At 41.5% G+C, this 23310-nt stretch overlaps 1 protein-coding gene across 1 annotated transcript in view; it reads left to right on the forward strand.

Moving 5' to 3' along the window:
* The window catches only part of LOC117359259 (HEAT repeat-containing protein 3-like), a 42159-nt gene that overhangs the window by 7971 nt on the left and 10878 nt on the right, over positions 1-23310 (forward strand). The window contains exons 4-7 of the mRNA XM_033941712.1: positions 6777-6934; positions 10347-10429; positions 20486-20622; positions 21278-21366. Of these exons, the coding sequence (XP_033797603.1) occupies positions 6777-6934; positions 10347-10429; positions 20486-20622; positions 21278-21366 (467 nt within the window). The remainder of the gene's footprint in view (positions 1-6776; positions 6935-10346; positions 10430-20485; positions 20623-21277; positions 21367-23310) is intronic.

Genomic DNA, 23310 nt, shown 5'->3' on the forward strand with positions numbered 1-23310 from the left:
TCTCCTTTCTGTTAAGAGTGCTAGTAGTTGGTGTAGTTTAATTTCCATAGCCAGTGATCATGTATGAGGGGCCACTGAAAAGTTCTCAGCCCAACCAAGAAGCGAATGACGTGGAGTCGTGAAACTTACAAGTTATTTTATAGCCAGTGATCATATATGAGGGGCCACTGAAAAGTTCTCAGCCCAACCAAGAAGCAAATGACATGGAGTCATGAAACTTACAAGTTATTTCACACTTTTCTTGACACTTTTTGTTTCAATGATATGAAATGAAGTGTATCAAGAAAAATGTGGAATAACTTATAAGTTTCATGACTCCACGTCCTTCTCTTCTTGGTTGGGCTGAGAACTTTTCAGTGCCCTCAAACTGAGCCTGGAGCTGCAGTATGCTCTGACAGATATAAAGCTGCTCAGTGCCTAGGCAATGTAACTGATGAGCTGGCCTGTCCTGATTTTTGGGACAGGAACTTGCTGGAGTTGTATCTATTACAGGAATAATACCAGAGTTGGTAGCTGATGTTCAATGTGTCAGGTTTCTTTGATGCTGGGAATACTAGAGCAGCAGCAGACAAACTGTGGTCCACATGCCAAACCTAGCCATCTAAACTTTGCTCCAGCAACATTTGCATTAACTTCAGACTACAATTGCTAGCATGCTCGTAGCTTGAAAGTCTGGCCCTTTCACATCAAAAGCAATATTCTTTTAGCTACACCAATTAAACAATCTTTCTTCACCAGCCCTACCTTTGCCACAATTGGGTTCCAATAAAATTCAACAGTTCAGAGTATTGCTGTTTGAGTGCGAGAAAAATTTGAAAGGTTCACTCTTGTCTTATTTTGCAGTGGCTCTCAACATATTGAGTGAAGTTCAGAATTCTAGTTCTGTCCTTAATAGTCATCTATATAGCCAAAAATTCAAATAAAATAAGAAGTCCATGATGGGATGGAGGGGTGGGAGAGATGAAAATCAGAAACTATTAGCAGTGTCATATTAATGTTAACAAAATATATATATATATTTTTTTACCCGAGTAATATTGGGGAGGAGTACTGCTGAACATGCCAATCTAATCTTATCAGCTTCTTTGATTGGGTAACAGGAAAGCTAGACTCGGGAGAGTCTCTGGACATAGTGTACTTGGATTTCAGTAAAGCTTTTGATAGTGTCCCACACCGTAGACTATTAAACAAGATGAAATCGATGGGGTTAGGTGAGACACTAACTGCATGGATCAATGATTGGCTGAGTGGAAGACTTCAGAGGGTGGTGGTCAACGGCACCCTCTCTGAGACATCAGAGGTCACTAGTGGAGTGCCACAGGGCTCAGTTCTGGGTCCTTTCCTCTTTAACATATTCATAAGGGACTTGACCCGAGGGCTTCAGGGTAAAGTAACACTATTCGCCGATGACGCCAAACTATGTAATGTAGTAAGTGAAAGCAATCTGCAGGATAGTATGACGCAGGATCTGATTACGTTGGAAAATTGGTCCTCGACATGGCAGCTGGGCTTCAACGCTAAGAAATGTAAAGTCATGCATCTCGGCAGCGGAAATCCATGCAAAACTTACACCTTAAATGGAGAAACAATAGCTAAGACTTCAGAAGGCTGCCAAACAAGTAGAGAAGGCCTCATCCAAGGCAAGGCAAATGATGGGATGTATCAATAGAAGCTTTGTCAGCCGCAAACCTGAAGTCATAATGCCACTGTACAGAACCATGGTGCGACCTCATCTGGAATACTGTGTGCAATTCTGGAGGCCACATTACCGTAAAGACGTGCTTAGAGTTGAGTCAGTTCAGCGGATGGCCACTAGGATGATCTCCGGGCTTAAGGGTCTCTTGTACGAAGAAAGACTAAACAAATTGCAGCTCTACACTCTAGAGGAACGCAGGGAAAGGGGGGACATGATTGAGACGTTTAAGTACGTCACAGGACGTGTCGAGGTGGAAGACGACATCTTCTTTCCCAAAGGACCCTCGGTCACAAGAAGGCACCCGCTCAAACTCAGAGGAGGGAAATTTAATGGTGACACCAGGAAGTATTTCTTCACAGAAAGGGTGGTAGATCACTGGAACAAACTTCCAGTGCAGGTGATCGAGCCACCAGCGTGCTCAACTTTAAGCATAAATGGGACAGCCACGTGGGATCCCTGCGAGGGTTGAGTTAAGGAACTAGGTCATTAGCACTCTTGACTAAATGGGGTGGGTCAGTAGAGTGGGCAGACTTGATGGGCTGTAGCCCTTTTCTGCCGTCATCTTTCTATGTTTCTATGATATCTGGTGTGGAGAGGTAGATTTGGAAGTTGTCGGCATAGAGGTGATACTGGAAGCCATAGGAGCAGATCAGCACTCCAAGTGAGCGAGTGTAGACTGAGAAAAAAGTGGTCCCAGGACAGAATCTTTAGGCACACTAATCGATAGTGGTAAGGCTGTGGAGGAGGAACCACCATTACATACACTGAAGGTGCAATGGGAGAAATAGGAAGAAAACCAGGAGAGAGCAGAACCCTGGAATCCCAGTGAGGATAGTGTATCAAGCAGTAGGCAGTGATCAGCAGAATTAGAGAATGACACGGGGAAAAAATTTGTCCCTGTCTTCACCCTGTCCCCATGAGCTCAGTCCCTGTCCCCGCAAACCATCTGATCCCATCCACACAAACCATCTCCCTTCTGTGTTCCTATTTTCCCCATTTCTAATATCTCTCCTCTGTATCTGTATATTCCCTTCTGTGTCCAGCATTGCCCCCCCCCCCCGTATCCATATACCATCTCCATGTATCTCCCCTTTGTTTCTGTCCCTATGCCCCCATCTGTCCCTCCTTTATGTCTCTGTCCCTAAGCCCCATCCACATAATTAAGAACATAAAGAATTGTCGATGCTGGGTCAGACCAGTGGTTCATCATGCCCAGCAGTCCGCTCACGCAGGGGCCCTCTGGTCAAAGACCAGCGCCCTAACTGAGACTAGCCCTACCAGCATACATCCTTGTTCAGCAGGAACTTGTCTAACTTAGTCTTGAATTCCTGGAGGGTGTTTTCCCCTATGACAAGACTCCGGAAGAGCGTTCCAGTTTTCTACCACTCTCTGGGTGAAGAAGAACTTCCTTATGTTTGTACGGAATCTATCCCTTTCCAATGTATTTCCCCTTTATGTCTCTGTCCCTATGCCCCCATGCACATAATTTCCCCTCTGTTTCTGTTACCTTCCTGTGTCCAGATTTCCCCTCTTTTCTTCTTCCATACCAATGTGTCTCTCTCCTCTCCAACCCCATCTAGATTCTTTCCCTATTTCTCCCTCCGCTTCCAGCATCTGGCTCACCTGCCTGTCCTCCCCTCTCTCAATATTTGTCTCCCTTTTCATTCACTTGGCCCAGCATCTCTTTCCCTTTCACTCCCTTATTTCTTCTGTGAGGGAACACGTGTGGTCACGGATTGCGCGGTCCAGCAGCCCCCTCCCGCTCGATTGCCATGTCCCATCATCTCCCTCTCTCACCCTTAACTTATGTGGCAAATTTAATTGTTCTTCTCCCAGCGGCACGCTTTCAACAGTCGCGCGCGGCTGCATCAGTTGAATCTTCTCCTCTGACGCAACTTCCTGTTTCCGATTGCGTCAGAGGAGGATTCAACTGAAGCAGCCACGCGCGCGACTTGTTGAAAGCTGGGAGAAGAACAATTAAATTTGCCACATAAGATGAGGGTGAGGGAGGTAGGGAAATGGCAGGACACGGCGATCGGGCGGGAGGGGGCTCCTGGACCGTGCGATCCATGACTGCACTTGTTCCCTTCACTTCGGAGACATGACCATTCACTGCTCCACGGGGTGGCGAATGGCATTGTCCCTGCGGCAATTACTATTTTCTCGCTCCCCGTTTTGGTTGGGGTACCCACAGCTAGCCTTGAGTATCAGCCACCGTGTCATTCTCTAGGTGTAATAAAGCAGCAGACAAAACTAACATTTATGCTCGGGTGCATAAAGGAGAGGATCTGTATCACAGAACCTAGGTTTAGAGGCTTAAGGAACTCAAAATGGATTCTGAGGGCAATGTGGTAGAAGTAAAGACTAAGAGATACTGTATATTCAGATATATTGTAAGCTTCAGTAAAATGGGCGGTGATGTGTTCCTTAGGAAAAGAAATCCAAGGACAAGAAATCATAATATGGATTTGGATGGTAGAATGCAATGTGGTGGTAGCCAAAACCATAGTAGAATTTAAGCTTGATTGGAACAAACATAGAGGGCAATAAGAAAAGTTGGGTGAAAAGTATAGTAAAAGAAAATTGGGAGCTGGTGGGCATAAAACAGAAAAGATTTTCCGTCTGCATAGGCTATGACAAAATGGAGTTGCAAAAAGGGTTGGTTTGAATATATCACTCCTAACTATATGAGATGAGGTAAGCACACAGCAGAAGCAGGGCACTGGTTTGCTTTGCGTGGGCTGTAGCTGACTTGGCTGTTGGTGCTGGAGAAGGATTTCAGGAGTGCCATGGACTGCCAGAAGAACTAACAAATCGATTCTGGAAGAGATCTAACTGGTTATTTCACTCAAAGCCCAAATGATGAAGTTACAACTGTCTTATTTTGGTCACACCATCAGAAGAGAGAGATCACTGGAGAAGGACATCATGTTTGGGAAGATAAAAGGAACCAGGTGAAGAGGGCGATCAGATGGCTGGACATGTTGAAAACAACCATGGGGATGACGCTGGAGGACCTTTCTGGACTAGCGCAAATCAGATTTCTCTTTAGATATGCAGTTCATCAAGTCACTAAGACTCGAACACGAGTCGATGGCACCTAAGAACAACATGTTGGTACCAGATATGGGAAAAGAATTTGAATCAGCAGTGAAGGCAAGATAAACCTTCTGGAAAAAATCATGGAAAGAACAAATACATATGTGAATAAATGAGACCTGTTCACAATACCTAAGTGTGAGGTGTGTGTTCAAGCTAGACCTGTGTCAGTAAAAGATGTCTAAGAAAGACTACAGAAGAGAACTTAATCCTATACAATCCTTCATTGATAAGTAGTTATATATATATATATATGTGTGTGTGTATGTGTGTACACACATGTAATGGTGCCTGACATTTAACCATAACACATATTGACACGGAATTCAAAGTTGATAGGATTGGAATTTACATTTGTACTTGTAGTTTGTTTCTTTCCTGTAGTGTTAATAGATAACTGAAAACCAGTGTAAAATGGCAAAGATGCCCACCTGTAACCCTGAGCTCGTTGGAGAGAATGGGATAGAAAACAAATTACAGTAGAACTTTGGATTGCAAGTAACTTGGTTTGCAAGTGTTTTGCAAGACAAGCAAAACATTTTATTAAATTTTGACTTGATATACAAGCAATGTCTTGCAATACAAGTACATACCGTATACACGCGTCGCATCATCACAACTGAGCCGATGGTTCTTCTCTCTCTGATGCTGCAAGAGTGTAGTGACTGCTCTAAATGAGTGAGGTCTTGCAATACAAGTACCTATAGTATTTTGTATTAAAGCTTTTGGGTTGTGGAACGAATCGTCTGAGTTTCCATTATTTCTTATGGGGAAATTTGCTTTGATATACGAGTGTTTTGGATTACAAGCATGCTTCTGGAACGAATTATGCTCGCAAACCAAGGTCTGACTGTAAATAAATAAATACATTTCCTAGTTAAGGTCATGAAAGAGAAGAAGCAATCTGCAACAGTTCAGCTCACACAGCTGAGAGCTGGGAGATTTCCTTAGCATATTCATAAAAGTGATTGATTTCAACAGGGTCCTTGAGACGCAAGCAGCCAGTCAGGTTTTCAGGATACCCACAATTAAATATGCATGAGAGAAACTGCATGCGCTACCTCCATTGTATGCTCTTTATTTTTCTATAAACTACTTTGATTGGTATTCCCTGAAAGGCATCAAGAACCAATAAACATTTATCACATCCTGAAAACCTGACTGGCTGGTTTTGTGTCCCAAAGACTGGGTTGAGAACCACTATGCTTAAAGGTAAGAAGAGTGGTAAGCAGAGCTAGAGCAGCATAGGTAGTCAAGTATGGTGACAACACCTGAAAAGGCGTACTTAGTTTAAATAGGGGTAATCAGGAAGAGGATGGGTGGGTTACTTTGTTCTGAACTTGGGTGTTCTGGTTCCTAGTCTGTGTTCTGATTGCATTTCTGGTATTGCAATTTGCATTTTTGAGTAATTTGTTGCATTTCCTCAACTACCCATTTAGATGGGAAGCTGTCCTTTTGTACTTAGTTAAATTTTCTATACCGCTCTCCCAAGGGAGCTCAGAATGTATTACATGAATTTATTCAGGTACTCAAGCATTTTTCCTCATTTGTCCAGGTGTACCTGGGGCAATGTTTAAGTAACTTGCCCAGGGTCACAAGGAGCAGCTTGGGTTTGAACCCACAACCTCGGGATGCTGAGGCCATTTAAGAGTGTACAGCTCAAACACTTTTGTTTTGGTATCCTGTGTTTTTTGGTTCAGGCATTTTAAAAATGTTTTCATTTTGTAAGCAATATCATAAAGAATGTGCGCTGTTTCAAGGAAAATACTTGAAATTTTCAAGTTTTTTCCTGTCGGGCAAAAAAAACCTGATGCGATTTGGGAAATGTCATTAACGCTTCTCATGTTCCAAACAAGTGAACATGCCTGCTAATTATATAGTTTATAATAAATAGTGCACGCTCTAGGGTGCTAGATAAATGCTCAAATAATTTTGTTCTTATGAATGCTCTTACACTTGTTGCTCTTGTTTTTATTCTTAGATTTATCTGATGATGAATGGGAAGAATTGTCCAGCAGTGATGAGAGTGATATATGTATGGAAAACTCTCTGAATGAGGGCATTGGTCAGCTCATGTCTCCACTATGCCTCTCTGCTGAAGTTCATACAGCACTCATGAACCACCTCATACCAGAAAAGGTATCTATGGATCTATGTAGTCTGATATAACCGACCTTGCCAGTGAGCCCACAATTTGCATTTTGGGTCCAAAACTAGTTTTCTTTTAAGATCCTAACTATAACTTAGAGACTATTTACAAAGTTACATACGAATGAGAAATATACTATTCCTTTCAGGATAATGCTGCTTTGTTGCCATCCTTAACCACAGATAAACTTGCAGAGAGAATAGAGCTTTTCCCTGTTAAGGATCTGGCTAACGAAATTCCATTCTTAAGGCAATCTAGACGATTATTTGGTTTTCAGGAAGCTATGTATAGTGTGGCTTATTCTTTTAAAGTTCCTGCTTTTAAATAGCTTTAAATTGTACAAGTTGTAACTTCCTTTGAATTATTTAATAGGTATTTAATTATTTGATATTGGAGGACTACTTTGTGTTGCTGTGATTTGATCAATAAGAAAAACAATGTCTGGTTAACTGGACAAACTGTAAGTTTTTAAAAAATGTAGGGCCACTGAACAGTTCACTTCTGGTTGGATGACTTATGTCCTGCCAAAACACAACTGGTTGACAATAGGGATGATAGGTGTTTGCAGGGGAGTAGGCACAGTCATCATTTACCGTATTTTCTGCTCCATAAGACGCACCTGCCCATAAGACGCACCCTAGAATTAGAGGAGGAAAGCAAGAAAAAAACTATTCTGAACCAAATTCTCCCTGCCAGGCTCTGCACCCAACCCCACGCTCCTTGCCAGGCTCTGTACCCTGTCTTCCTCTGATGGTCTAGTAGTAGGACAGGGCAGGCAGGCCTAGTGGAAAGCAGGCAGGGCCCCCCCCACCTCAAGGCAAGCAGGCCCCAGCCCCCTTCCCCCCATACCTTATTTAGTTCTTCTGATGGTACGGCAGTCCTACCCTTCCCTCCGGCTGACTCCCAAACTAGCTGCAGCAGCAACAGCGCAAAAAGGCAGGCGCGAGGGTTAAGTGACTTGCCCAAGGCCACAAGAAGCATCAATGGGAGAAACAGAATTTGAACCTCAGCTTCCCTAAGTCTCAACCCACATTGCTATACACGTCTGAAAGAGATACTACTTTTTTCCTCATTGATTTCTCTCTGGAAGTGAAAATCGCTGATTTCTCTCTGCAAGTGAAAATCGCTGACTCTGGATGTTGCTTCCTGGAGCAGCTTTGGTGCTGCATAAACTCAAGACAGTCCCAGCCCACAGTCACTGATCCTTAATCTGTCCCAATCCATGCCAGTGTTACCTACCAGTTTCCTGAGCCCACTAAACAAACTTTCCAAGGAGCAGCCATTCTGATCTTTGTGTGCTCAGCGATGAGATGGGGCAGGTGCTCTGACAAAACTACCCCAGTCCTTGGAGAGCTTGAGCCGACCACAGTGCCTAGGACCTACCCCTCTCCTCTTCCCCCCCCTCCTCCGGCTCCACATTTTCTCCTTTGCAACAGTGTCTCCTCCGTCTACCGTGTCTTTTAGCTTCCACCCCCACGCACTGACTGGCTGCTTCCTATTTCTGCCCCATTGCCTTTAAAGGAAGATGAATGCGTGGCGCCCGCTCTCTTTAAGGTGGCATGTGGGGTCTGTAAATAAAGTCGCTTCCAGCACAGCTGAGTGTAAAAATACATTAAATGCATTTGTTGGTAGGGAAGGGCAGGACCGCCAAAGGAACTAAAACAAGGTAAAGGGGGGGGGGGGGGGGGGGGGGGGTTGGATATTCGCTCTATAAGATGCACCCTTATTTCCACCCAATATTTTTTGGGAAAAAAGTGTGTCTTATGGAGCGAAAAATATGGCAACTCTCTCTAATCTAATATTCTAGTATAAAAAAGTAACTGTGTTAAAGTTAACCAGTTAACTTAATCCATATCACTTTAGACAGTGATTTTCATTGACCGTTATTAGCCATTTTTAATTGGGGGGGGGTTAAATTTTGTGGTTGAGTTAACCAGATAATCCCTGCTAATTACTGATCTCACTAACCTCATTTTGGTCTTATTCCATAGGAATTTTGATTTTTAAAAATTTGATTTCAAATATGCATTTTGTGTTACCTGTGCAGTCTAGAGGTCTGAACGGGGATCGTAGGAATCCCCCACTAACCCACGGGACTCCCACGGGGACCCCCCTCTAGCCAACGGGACTCCCACGGGAATGGAAGGCTTTGGCAGCAGGGTTCGTCCATATAATATAATGGACACATCAGCCTTAGTAAAAGAGGGGGGTTTATAAGTTAATTACTTGAACAGAAAGCAAAAGAAGGGTTCCACCAAAGAGATTCCACAAGGAAAACAGCAGCGCAAACACAAAAGAAACTGTGGAATTGATGAAACTGTCAGAAGTAATTGCTGCTTTTTATGGGGACGGGTGGGGATGGAGATAATTCCTTGCGGGGATGGGTGGGAACGGAGAGGATCCTAATGGGGACAGGTAGGGACGGAGAGGATCCTGGCGGGGACGGGTGGGGATGGAGAGGATCCTGGCGGGGATGGGTGGGATTTCTGTCCCCGCGCAACTCTCTAGTGCAGTCCTGTTTTAGATAGTATTTTAGAAAAGGATTTGCTAGCATAGAATTTCTTCTGTAATACATGCAGGACTGCAAGTGTATGTGTTGGCTACATGTGGCTGAAGCAACTATCCTTCTGACCTGTGGACTTTTACACCTACTTGTATCCATTCACAGCTGAAGCAGCTCCTTTGGTGAAATATGGCCATGTTGGGCATATTAATGTAAAACCTGGGAGCCAAAGCAGTAAATAAAGCCATGATACGGAGAGCTTCATTCCAAGGCTTTTGGGGGGGGGGGGGAGAGACAATTTAAAGGAAGTTTCAGTAACTGAAGATGGTTCTCCATCTATTTTGAAAATCTATAATGTATAAGATGGAAAGGCAGAGAATACCCAACTTAGACACTCCTGGCGGCAGAAGGTTGCGGTCTACCTGGGAGCCTTTTTGGAACTTGCTCACACCAACTGCCCCAAAAAACTTGTAACTTTAATATACAGTCTAGAATTTCTACCAATGGCAATTGGAGGGGGGGGGGGAGAAAATGTGAAACTGTTTTACCTTGATGTATTTTCCAGTTGTTGACCCATGTATGTATTTTTGCATTGCCTCCATAAAATATGTTTAAAAAAAAAAAGTGTGTATACTGTATATATTCTAACCAGAATAAAGATTAGAAGCTGCTGACTGTGCACAAGTGCCAGGAGTATGATTCTTCAGAACTGGGTGTAAAATTGGGATTTGTGTTTTTGGGCTATAGAATGACTCTAGGATACTTTGGTCTTTTGGAGGGGCGTTTTAAATCCAAACAACCGATAAGGAGTTAGCAAATTTGAATAAGAAATACCTTCACACATCTTTAACATTTTAATGCTTAAACAACTTGTTCTACCTTTTTTTCTTTCCCTCCAGATTTTTGAGAAAACATCTTTTCCCAGTGAAGCTGCAGTGGACATTTGTAGGAGGAATACAGCTTGGAAGCCATTAATCAAAGAGTAAGTCCCATTCACTGCTTGCCCTGGATCAGAGGTTTTTACACACAGGCTAACCTAACAGGAGAAAAAAGATCTAACAATGTGTGCAGCGATAGCAACAGAAAAAGAAACACTATTGCGAAATAAATTGGTGGTGTTGGTCGGGAGGCCCTGAATAATCACAATTCACAACTGGGAAATAATCAATAAACCCCTATCGCAGAGTTGTCACTCACAGAACCCAAGAGGGTAAATTGTGTTGCATCCCCGGGCCCTGATTGTCCTGTGTAATGGTGCACAATAGTACTAAATTATAGAGTACCTAAATAATGATAGTGTAATACTGTAGTGTATCATAAGTCACTGCTGTCGCTATACACATTCAGCGTCTATTTTAAAGTCACTGCCGAGGCAGTGTACAAACAACATTGCAGGGAAAAATTAGTTAGTAACCGATGCAGTACTTATCTTCGGGCTGTTAGAACAGTCAGTCACCCAAAAAAACACTCCACATGCCATTGAAGTTCAATGGACTCCGTTTTGAAGGACAGGCCTTCTTCTTCGGGAACTGAGTGCTGCTTTGTGTGGAGAAAATCAACCCACTGCAATAAGAACAATGTTTGAAAAATGGCACTCGCTATTGTGCACCATTACACAGGACGGTCAGGGCCCAGGGATGTAACACAATATTACCCTCTTTGGTTCTGTGAGTGACAACTCTGTGATAGGGGTTTATTGATTATCCCCAGTTGTGAGTTGTGATTTACTGAGGGCCTCTCGTCCAACACTACCAAATTTATTTAGCAATAGTGTTTGTTTTTTCCGTCTGCTGTTGCTACATACATTGTTAGGAGAGAGCTTTTTGCTCCTGCCCTGGATCAGTAAAATGGAATATTGCTACTATTTGGGGTTTTTTGTCAGGTATTAGGGACCTGGCTTGGGCCACCATGAAGGCAGGCTACTGGGCCTACATGGACCATTGGTCCAACCCAATAAGGCTATTCTTATGTTCTTATGACATTCAGTGCTAAAGCCTAAGATGTGTTTTTTTTTCTCTAAGATACAAACACATTTATTTTGAGTCTGGTTAACCAGAAGTGCTGGATAATTAAACTAGGACCAGTTTCTCTTGCTCTAATACAAGCAGATTGATAAATATTACTTTGTAATGTGCTCTTAATGAGGGTGGACCTTTTTTGTTATAACTTTGCAGGGCTTTATTTTATTCTGTTAAACATAGGTCTAAAATATTATTCAGTTAACCACATATGTAGCAAACCAGCAAAATATCTAATTTGTTAACAACAAATAGTTGAACTATCAAAAGGATTAAGCTTTTCTGTAAAGTAATATAATCCTGGCCACCAAAAAAAACAGATACCAAATTGTCTCAAAAACAGTACAGATGGTGTATCATAAAAATAAGATAAAATGTAAAATTTATTAAAAATATAAGTAGAGGAATAATATAAGTAAGCAATAGCAATCACACAAAGCAGTTTGGCGGTGTTGCAGCTTATGCTTGCACTGGGGTAAAAACCACCCCTCAGTATTATAAATGTTTAAATCCAAAACAGCATCAGCTATTGAACACTGTCTTCTTTCTGAAAATAATAAATTATATCATCCTACTAGCTGATGTCCCGGCGTTGCACGGGTATTTAATTATAGCAATAACACAGTAAATGGATTGAAATAAAGAAACTTTATAGTGGTGAATGAAATTATTTTTTTACAGCTTTATAAAAAGTACAATAATCAAATTATAATGTGAAATATTTGACAAAATGAATACAATACAACTAACACAAAACTTGATTATAAACAACAATTTTAGTTTCACCTCCAGGAGCAAGAACATATAAATTCTTGGGTGAACCCACCCTTGATCAAGCAACATAGAGTTGTCCATGGGAAAAACAGGGGGATCTTAAATCCACTCCACAGTATGTAATAGTCTGTCCCTGTGATTTGTTCATTGTGATAGAGAATGCAAGTCTCACTGGAATTTGCAATCTCTTAAACTGAAAAGGAAGATCTGTTGGAATAAGTGGCATCCAAAAGTTTCAGTATTGATTTAAACAACTCTATATGTGGAAACTCAGGTTGAAAAGAAACTCCATGTAGTTTGTTCCCGGTTCAGAATGGAACCTGTGTTCCTAGTTCAGGATATGTGAGTACTCATGTAATGTAATAACATTATGAACTGGGGTGCATGAAGGAAACAGTTACAAACACAGTAGAACATACAAACTCTAATGTATGGTGTCCGTGGTAGAATAGAAACGATGTTCCCTAGTGGTTATAGTGTCATAGAAAGTGTTTTATAGTTGGAATTACTGTGAGAATGGCAGCTGTTTTACATTTTTTCCATTGACATGAATGGGTGAAATCTGATTTTAAGTTTTGTAGCTCCGCCCACGTGTGCAGGTGGCCGCGAGACCCCCAGAACATATCACCCCAGGTAGTGAGGGATCTGCATACCAAGTTTTGTTCAAATCGGTCAAGCCGGTTTTGAATTACAGTGAGAATGGGCAGGTTTTACCTTTTTTTCCATTGACATAAATGGGTGAAATGTGAATTTCTGTTTGTAGCTCCGCCCACGAGTGTCAGGTGGGCCGCGAGACCCCCAGAACATATCACCCCAGGTAGTGAGGGATCTGCATACCAAGTTCGTTCAAATCGGTCAAAGCCGTTTTTTGAATTACTGTGAGAATGGCAAGCTTTTTACATTTTTTCCATTGTACTCGAATGGGTGAAAATGTGAATTCTGTTTGTAGCTCCGCCCATGTGTGCAGGTGGGCCGCGAGACCCCCCAGAACATATCATCCCAGGTAGTGAGTGGATCAGCAATACCAAGTTTCGTTCAATCGGTCAAGCCGTTTTTTGCGTGAATCGCGGCACATACACACACACATACCTCCGATTTTATATATATAGATTTAAATGAATGATTATGGGGGTCCTTACTAAGCTACAGTAAGCCACTAACGCAAGTCATTAACTATGTGCCAACATCTCTTGACAACCTGCACATGAAGCTTTTGAGTCTCTGTACTACTGTCAGACAGGAACACTTTAGTCCTCTATATGGGGGGGTGTTTCAACCAGAGTACTACTTCTCATTTGTGCCTTAAGGTGGTGGTAGTTTTTTTTTGTTAAGTTCCTCTATTGTGTTGCCAGGTGTAGGCCTCGCTGAAGACACTAGGCCCTTTGGTGGGGTACTTATTTTCAAATAGTCATTTTTCATATTTCCTAGACAAAATGTCCCAGAAGAGAGTACTCAATTGGTATTAAGAAGTGCACCCGGTGCAGTAGGAGCATATCCATTACATATACCCATAACTGGTGATTTTGAAGATTGTCAAGAGAAGCAGCATGAATATATTTTTGGTACTGAGAAGTCTGGGCCATTAACTTCAGCACTGAGAGCATCTTCTTTCCATGGGTCTAGAGCTGCATCAGATGCTAAGAATTGCATCGACAATTGAGTGGTTACTCTCGCATCCAAAATTAATAGAAGCCATAAGAACATAGAATTGCCGCTGCTGGGTCAGACCAGTGGTCCATTGTGCCCACCCAAGGAAAGGAGGAAACATTTGTCCTCAACTTTGTTGATGCTAAGGGCTTACAGTGCTGCTGAAAGTGTTTTTTGAATTGCTCGGTTCCTGTGAACTGAGATACCTGCCCTGCAGTGTCTCATTGATTTGTTGTAACTCTTCTTCAAAGCTTCCCCAATAGCAGTACGAGTAAACTTCACTGCTATATTTTGAAAAAACAGCAATCTGTGGTGCTAAGTATGACAGGGTCACCTCACTTATAGAAGAACATTGATTTCCTAGATTCTTTAAAATAGCATTTAAAATCTTATTTCTGGCTCATCAGATTTTTCACTAATATTTTCTCCTCTTTATGAATCTTACTCTAGGTATTCTGATACGTCTTCTGCATTCATCTCGACAACATTTACTGTTCATCTGCTCTTATCTACAGATACACTTATATGGTTCTACAAATTATTTTAGCTTTGTTGCTTCAGCATTATGGAATTCACTCCCTCTGGAACTTAGGGCCTCTTCTGTCAAACTGCACTAGCAGTTTTTAGCACAAGAGCTGCGCTGAATGGCTCGCACTGCTCCCGATGCTCATAGGAACTCACCATGCTACAAACTGCTAGCGCAGTTTGATAGAAGAGGCAGTTTAAACTTTTTTTTTTTTTTTTTTTTTTAAAGCCATCCTTAAAATCTACTGTTTTATTCAAGCCTTCCTCTATGCTAATGAGGGACCATGAACCTCAATAGAAGTTACATTTGGGATAGCCTTACTGAATCAGATCAACGGTCCATCAAGCCCAGTAGCCCGTTCATGGTGGCCAATCCAGGTCACTAGTACCTGGCCAAAACCCATGTGTATCTTAAAGGACATTTCCTCTTTTCTTTCCAAATTTTAAAACATAATTTGTAACTTAGGCCTCCTTGTGTGGTATTTTTTTCCCCCCTTTTTTTATTAAATTCCCAGTTTTTATGATTTTTAATTGTTAACCGCTTAAATATTTTTATTTGTGGCATATTAAAGTTGAAATTTGATGTGTTTTGTTTGCTGGCAGTGACTTCAACATGCAAAGTGAGTGAGCCCCATGCTCTAGTAATGGATCTACCTTATGCTAAATTCTTTAATGGGATGGTTTTTTGCAGTCATCCCAGATTTCTTCCTAAAGTAGGCCAGATTTCCATCTTAATAAGTCTTTTGTCTTGCCAGCATTTTCCCATGGGTCTTGCACCTGCAAAGGAATTAAAAGGGGGAATTATTTGTAGTCTAATCAAGATTGTCTTCATAATTTATCTGCCATTGAATATCTCCTAGTGTGCACAAAAGACCTTCCTTATTACAAATGAGAAGTTTAAAGATTTCTTATGTTCAGCATGTCGTGATTTTCACCTGTGTTGACTGGGGGCAATATTGCTGCCAATGGCAAAGAATCCAAATGTGTGATTAAAATAGTTATCCCCCCTTTTTACAAAACCATAGTGCAGTTTTTAGCACTGGCCAGCAGTAACAGCTCTGATGCTCATTGAATGCCTATAGAGTGTTGGAGCTGGTACTGCGCGACGATTCTTAAATAACTGTGCTATGGTTTTGTAAAGGGGGGGTATATAAGTCAGGTCTAAACATAGAAGCAGGCTTCAGCCATCCAAACTCTTAACATAAATGTTGAGATCTGTTTTAATGATATGTTGATGTTATATTATCTTTATCTCAGTAAGGCCTTTGCTGATTAAATTAATTTTTGTATGCATGTAGTCTAACAGTTATTGGTGATGTCTTGTCTTTCCTTGCTGTACTGCTTTGTTTATCTACAAATAGTCAAGCACGTAAAAGCTAGACTAAAGATAATGTTTTTTCCTTTCTGCCATTGTTTGTTACTGGCTGTTCTTGCATTGGTTAACTGTATATTGCTTTGTACTTTACTGTCCTATAAATAAACAATTTTTAAAAAAGCGCTAGACTAAAGATAATTCTCAGTTATGGTACCAGAGGGTTTGTATGGAACAATTTGTTTTTCAGAACTGCAAATTAGGCCCTGATAATGCTAACCAGGATCTTGAAGAATATGTCCAGCATTCTAGCCAACTAATTCATAGAAGAAACTGTGCTTTGCCTCCATTAACGTATCATGTGGGGTGGGTTGTGATTTAATGCTGAGCCTATTTTTAGGTTTAGTTGGGCAAAACAGAATCCCATATTTCAAGCGTCATTCAGTGGGACAAAACTATTTCTTTTTAGATGCTCTATTTGTCATCGCCCCCCCCCTACCCCCCTTCCATTAATAAATGTAGGCTAAATTGATTTACAGCTAGGTTGTATAATCTTATCCTAAATAATTTTAGAATTTAGAAGTCTAATATGTGGAACCTCTCCCATCTCTAAAGATTTATTGAACAAATCTTTAAGAGGACACACCAGAACCATCTTCATGCTCCCTCAATATCGTGGGATGGAATCCCATCTGGTCCATAGCGTTGTCCACCTTCAATTTTTCAAGGTGTTTCATAAACACTTCTGTGAATGGTGTGGTATCCACTCCATTCTCAGATGTAACTGGTTAGCAAAGTATATATCCTACAAACAGCGGGATGGTTGGATAGGCTGGAGTGAGCTTGGCAGCAACTTCAGCATTTGGAACTTAGGTCAGTACCTAGGTGGACTTTAGTCTTGGCCCAGAAATAACAAAGAAGAGACAAGATAGCGTAATCATGTATTTCTAATGAGAATAATTAATGGGCAGACTGGATGGACTGTTCAGGTCTTTATTCTGCCGCCATTTACAATGTTACTATGTTCATGTAAGGTGGTACCTTGAATACCCATTAGTTAACCTGATAGCAGCTGCTAGGGATTAAATAAATCATAAATGGCTATGGTGTCTTAACTTTTATATCAGTCCAAATAATGAAGTAGTATACCACCAAGCAAGGACTAGATATTCAAAACCTCTTTAAAAAAATTCTTCAATAACTGTATGTGGAAGGCCTCAGTCCCACCACTCCACCGCTTTTAACAGTATTAGCACTTGCGGGGAGAATTACGTGGTAACCTTCATCATTGGCTATTCATCATTCATAAAATATTTGAAGCATAAATAATTTTAAATATATTTCAATGTGCGTTTAAAGTGCTTTGTGCCATTCTCTTTTTATTTACTTATTTATAATACTGTGTACTTATCTCTGTGTCCGCCAACCTCGGAGCCAGATCCGACATGTTTCGCGTTATTACGCTTTATCAAGGGTCTCCCGAGGTAGCCGCTGTCATCCGACTCCAAATATAAAACTTATGCAAGCATAAGAGAATGGCACAAAGCACTTTAAACGCACATTGAAATATATTTAAAATTATTTATGCTTCAAATATTTATGAATGCGGAATAGCCAATGATGAAGGTTACCACGTAATTCTCCCCGCAGGTGCAAATGGTAAAGTGGTGGAGTGATGGGACTGAGGCTTCCACATACAGCTTTTGAAGAATTTTTTTAAAGAGGTTTTGAATATCTAGAAACATAGAAATAGATGGTCCATCAAGTCTGCCCACCCCAAAGACCCTCCCCTACCTTTCTCTGTGAATAGATCCCACGTGTCTATCCCATTTGGCCTTAAAATCAGGCACGCTGCTGGCCTCAATAACCTGAAGTGGAAGACTATTTCAGCAATCAACCACCCTTTCAGTGAAAAAGAATTTCCTGGTGTCCCCGTGCAGTTTCCCGCCCTTGATTTTCCACGGATGCATCCTTGTTGCCGCGGGACCCTTGAAAAAGAAGATATCTTCTTCCAACTCGATGCGGCCCGTGAGATACTTGAATGTCTCGATCATGTCACACCTCTCTCTGCATTCCTCGAGTGAGTATAGCTGTAATTTATCCAGCCGTACTTCGTACGGGAGATTCTTGAGTTCTGAGACCATCCGGGTGGCCATTCTCTGGACTGACTCAAGTCTCAGAACATCCTTAAGGTAATGCGGCCTCCAGAATTGCACTCAGTACTCCAGTGGGGCCTATCACCAAGGATCTATTACAATGGCATAATGACTTCAGGCTTACGGCTGACGAAACTCCTGCGTATGCAACCTATGATTTGCCTTGCCTTAGATGAAGCTTGCTCCACTTGATTGGCAGCCTTCATGTTCTCACTGACGATCACCCCTAAGTCTCGTTCTGCTTCAGTTCTTGTTAGGATCTCACCATTAAGGGTGTAAGTCTTGCATGGATTTTGGCTGCCCAGGTGCATGACTTTGCATTTTTTGGCATTAAAGCTGAGTTGCCAGGACTTAGTTCCGGAACTTGGAGGCGAGGAGGATGGCAGTTTGAGTGCAGAGCTCCTCTCCCTGGACATTCTCACTAAAGATTTTATAACTATTTAATCCCTTCAGTTTAACTAAAGTGATTTCAGATGGCTTCAAGAAAACAACTTACATTGGATACTGTATTTGCTACAGATGGGAAAAGTAAAAGACCAAAACCAAACCCTGTTAAACCATCTAACACCACTCCAGCAGGGGAGAGCCGACGGAGGAGGGCTGCAGTCCGGCCATCGGACCAACAGTCGGCTTGGGGGCCCGTTCCAGCGGGGCACCCGACATTGTCTTCGCTCCTCCCCCAATTCCAGCAGGGGAGAGCCGACGGAGGAGGGCTGCAATCCGGCCATCGGTCCAACGGTCCGGCTCGGGGCGCCCGTTCCAGCGGGGCACCCGACACTGTCTTCGCTCCTACCCCATGCCAGCAGGGGAGAGCCACACGGAGGAGGGCTGCAGTCCCGGCCATCGGACCAACGGTCAGCTTGGGGGCCCGTTCCAGTGGGGCACCCGACACTGTCTTCGCTCCTCCTCCATTCCAGCAGGGGAGAGCCGACGAGGAGGGCTGCAGTCCGGCCATCGGACCAACGGTCGGCTCGGGGGCCCGTTCCAGCGGGGCACCCGACACTGTCTTCGCTCCTCCCCCATGCCAGCAGGGGAGAGCCAATGGAGGAGGGCTGCAGTCCGGCCATCGGACCAACGGTCAGCTTGGGGGCCCGTTCCAGCGGGGCACCCGACACTGTCTTCGCTCCTCCCCCATTCCAGCTGGGGAGAGCTGACGGAGGAGGGCTGCAGTCCGGCCATCGGACCAACAGTCGGCTCGGGGGTTCGTTCAAGCTGGACTTCAGTTTTGACTGTTTTGATTTTATTTTCAATTCTTTTTAGTTTGTGATATATTTTTTAATCTCACTTATTGTTTTACCACTTATTTTGTTTTATTTTATCATTCTAATTTCATTTAAATTTCCCCAGAATTCTATTGCTTCAACGGTTCTCCCTAGTCTTATTAGAATGTTTACTTTCTTATTTTTCTCATCTATTCTCTATTTTATTTCTTCATTACTCTACTAATTGTCATTTTTCCAGGTACTTTAGTTAGATTGTGAGCCTTCGGGACAGTAAGGGAATTTCCAAGTACCTATTTTACTTATAATTTTAATGCACCCTATTGTCTATTTTTCTGTAAACCGCTTAGAATCCTAACGGAGTTTAGCGGTATATAAGAAATAAATTAAAAAATTAAATTAAATTAAATTAGACCAGCGCTCCAGTAGTAGTAGGTCGTGCATCATGTTGTCGGGCATTGAATTTGTGTCCGTTGTGCCCACTACATTGCTTAGTTTGGCGTCATCGGCAAATAATGTTATTTTACCTCGCTGCCCTTCCGCCAAGTCTCTTATAAAGATGTTGAATAGGATTGGGCCCAGGACCAAGCTCTACGGCACTCCACTGATCACCTCCGTCATTTCAGAGGGGGTGCCATTCACCACTACCCTCTGAAGCCTACCTCCAAGCCAGTTCCCTACCCATTTCGTCAATGTGTCGCCCAATCCTATAGAACTCATCTTGCTCAGCAACCTGCGGTGTGGTACGCTATCGAATGCTTTGCTTAGAGATTAAATAAATAGCACAATCAACAACAAACCCTGTCTAGTCACCATCTCCTTAGAAAAAATAAGGAGAGAAGGTGTAATTTGTTAAACCATTTGCTTCTGTCAACTTTAGATCTGGTACCAAAGGGCTTCCCTCATTCCAGAGACCTGCAGCCTTTTATTCAGAATGGAGCAGCAACATTTTTTGTTTTAAATGTCCTTGTCACTGTCAGACAAGTGTGAAAATCCAGAAACTAGATATCACAGTAATACATGGAGTGGCCTAGTAGTTAGAACAGCTGCCTCAGCACCCTGAGGTTGTGAATTTAGTTCTCGATGCAGCTCCTTTTGATTCTGGGCAAGTCACTTAACTCTTCATTGCCCTAGGTACAAAATAAGTACCTGTCTAAAATATGTAAACTGCTTTGATTGGGTAAACTACACATCCCCTTTACCTTTACACAATCTCTCTCAATGGAAGAGATCTAGATATGTTGCTTGTTTAATGTTTGTTCATATGGGAGTCTAGATTTAAGGTTATGTATAAACAGCTGTCAGTTGATTGTAGCTGAAACAGGTAACCACATATCTAATGCATCAAGTAAAAAGTATTAGTGTTGTATTTTTTTATTTTCCTAGAATGAACAAAATCCAGTGCAGAGCCCTGACGTGCCTTCATAGTCTTCTGTCCGTACTAGATGTGGAGTCGCTTGGTGGAGCTTCAGCTCTTCAGGCACTTGCACAGCACCTCTCACACCTTATCTTTTCTCAGACAGGTATGTTTTAGGACTTGAAATTTAAGAAACTCATGAATTCTTGTTGCAGAAAAACATATGCATTCATTACAAGGGACTGTACCCAGTGAATGTAGTGGGAAGCTATTAAATACATTGGATTAGAATAATCCTGCTACTCAGCCAAATAGCCTTTTTTTTCCCATCACCTTCTCCCACTGTCTTGATTTCTTCTTTCCTTAAGAGTTCCTCTCACATCAAAATAAATCCTCTAGGAATCTCCCATCCTCTTCACTCCCCAGTAGGGGTGCAGTAATATTTGTTAAATTTTAAAAAGGGCAAAATTGCCCATTAATGCATTGTCTTGTGTTAAAAAATGATAGTAATCATTTATGTAGTCGGTCGCTTTAAAATTTTATTTATTTTTAGTAATTTTAAAAATTAATGATGAAAACATGTTGTTTCCTACATTATACGTTAGTAGTGAAGTGCTTCTCTTCACAGTCCTTGGGGCAGCCAGTCAGGTTTTCAGGATATCTACAATGCGTATGTATGAGAGAATGTGCTTACCAAGGTAGCAATGCATGAAGATCTCTCCTGACTGGCTGGGTATCCCCCAAGGACTGGGTTGAAAACCACAAACAGTTGCAGTGGCCTCTAAACTATACCCTAACCCAAAGTTATACAATTCTTTTAGATTGTCCAAAGCAAGATGAATTCCTGGAAGCCGTAAGCAGTGCTGTGAGGGCTCTGCTGCAGACAATGGCATCAAAAAAGATATCCCAGGTGACTCTCTCTCCTGTTGTTCAAGGATTATAACTGTATTTGTTGATGCATTCATGAATTTTTAATTTTCACATAGAAACCATTTGAATCTAATTTAAAACAAATTCAGATTTACTACTGAATTATATTGCTTTATAGTCACTCAGAATTTATTTTTCAAGGAATGGTGTGGTATTCAATATTGGAGTGTCAATCAAACTCTGGTTTCAGTTATAGTGTTTCGGCTTTACAGTTTATTCAACAATTTGCATATACAATAAGTACATCATTGGTTATAGCAAAGAATGGAGGATAGGCTGGATGCATGTTCTGTCTTTTGAAAAACAGCTGTATTAGAATGTATTAACAATGGCTTAGATTTTTTGAATGAGGGGTGGTATAGGTAAGAAAAATGATTAAAAATTATTTTTTTCTATGTGCAGGGATATTTTTTATTTCATTGTTTAATATTATAGTGCATTAATTCCCTCTGGGTTCCAATTGATGAAACATAGAAATCAGATTGAAATAATTATATCTCTAGACACCAGGAGTCATCTGTCAGTTGTCTACGCAGCTGTTAAACTTGGAACCATTCATAGCCTAGTAAACCATGCATTGCTCCCTCAGATACTACTATTCCAACTCTGGCTATTTTCCAAACCCTGCTATTTCCCTACCTGATAAAATAACTACACTCTCTCTTTTAATCATACTTTAATGTTAAATGTACATCAGAATTGTACCAGTCTCCTTATTTGCTGTACCTACCTACTTTTAAGAACATTGTGTAATATTGTATTGGCATTTCTGTGCAAGAAGTTGGAAGAATGCTCTTTCCCCACTCTCTTGTGTTTGAATGGTACTTGAGCCTGACATTGCCATTTATCTGTGCTCTAGTCATTTATATGATATTAGAGCAACATTTTATTGAAATTTTACAAAAGAAAAAGGCAAATGGCCTGTGTGATCCATAGACCATAGCCTAAAAATTAATAAAAATACAAAACTTTGCATAGCTCACTCATGGTTCTTTTTACAAAGCTGCAGTAGCAATTTTCCCCACAGAAAATGCACCAAAACCCATAGGAATTGAATGGGCTTTGGTGCATTTGCTGTGGGGGAATCACTTCTGCAGCTTTGTAAAAGAGGCCCTAAATCACTATGAAGGTAACTTTTCCCCCCCCCTTTGTAAAGCCTTTTGTCCTCCCCATTACATGTGTTAGCATTTCTTTGCTGCTTCTCTATATACCTTATAGCTTTGGCTACTATTAAGTTGAGTTGTACTTAGGTTCCTTTAGTGTCTTCTCAGTTTCTTATTACTGTATTTTTGTGTCTGGGATCAAGTTCTTCTTTTTTTTTTTCTTTTTTTCTTTTCAGTGTATACTTTAAATCGGTGGTTCTCAAATTTAGTCCTAGAGGCACTCCAGCCAGTCAGGTTTTAGGATATCTACAATGAATATTCATGAAAGAGATTAGCATGCAGTGCATACAAATGTCTCTCATGAATATTCATTGTGGATATCCTAACAGATGCTGGCTGGGGTGCTTCCCGGACCAAGTTTGGGAACCACTAATTTAAAGTATAAGTACTAAAACAATAATAGCTGGTTTACTAAAATCTTCATAGTCATCTTGAGTTAGGTCAGATAACACTGGATTTCTCTTTATATTTCTCTTCAGCTTTTGATTTAGTCCATCATTCTTTACTGTTAAGGCTACTTACATTGCTAGGTATAACAGAAGAAACAGTTTTAAGTTGATTTACATTTTTCTGTCAGTTCGCTCCTTTCAGGTGGCATCTACCCGTTCTCTTTCATGTGGAGTTCTTCAAGGTTCCATCCTATCACCACTCCTTTTTAACCTTTAGTTAAGTCCTTTAGCACATCTACAATCCTGAATCATCAACTTCTTTTCATTTGCAGGCAACATACTAATAGTCTATTATATATCACCGATCTCTGT

The sequence above is a fragment of the Geotrypetes seraphini genome, chromosome 4 (genome assembly GCF_902459505.1).
Source record: "Geotrypetes seraphini chromosome 4, aGeoSer1.1, whole genome shotgun sequence".
Lineage (NCBI taxonomy): Eukaryota > Metazoa > Chordata > Amphibia > Gymnophiona > Dermophiidae > Geotrypetes > Geotrypetes seraphini.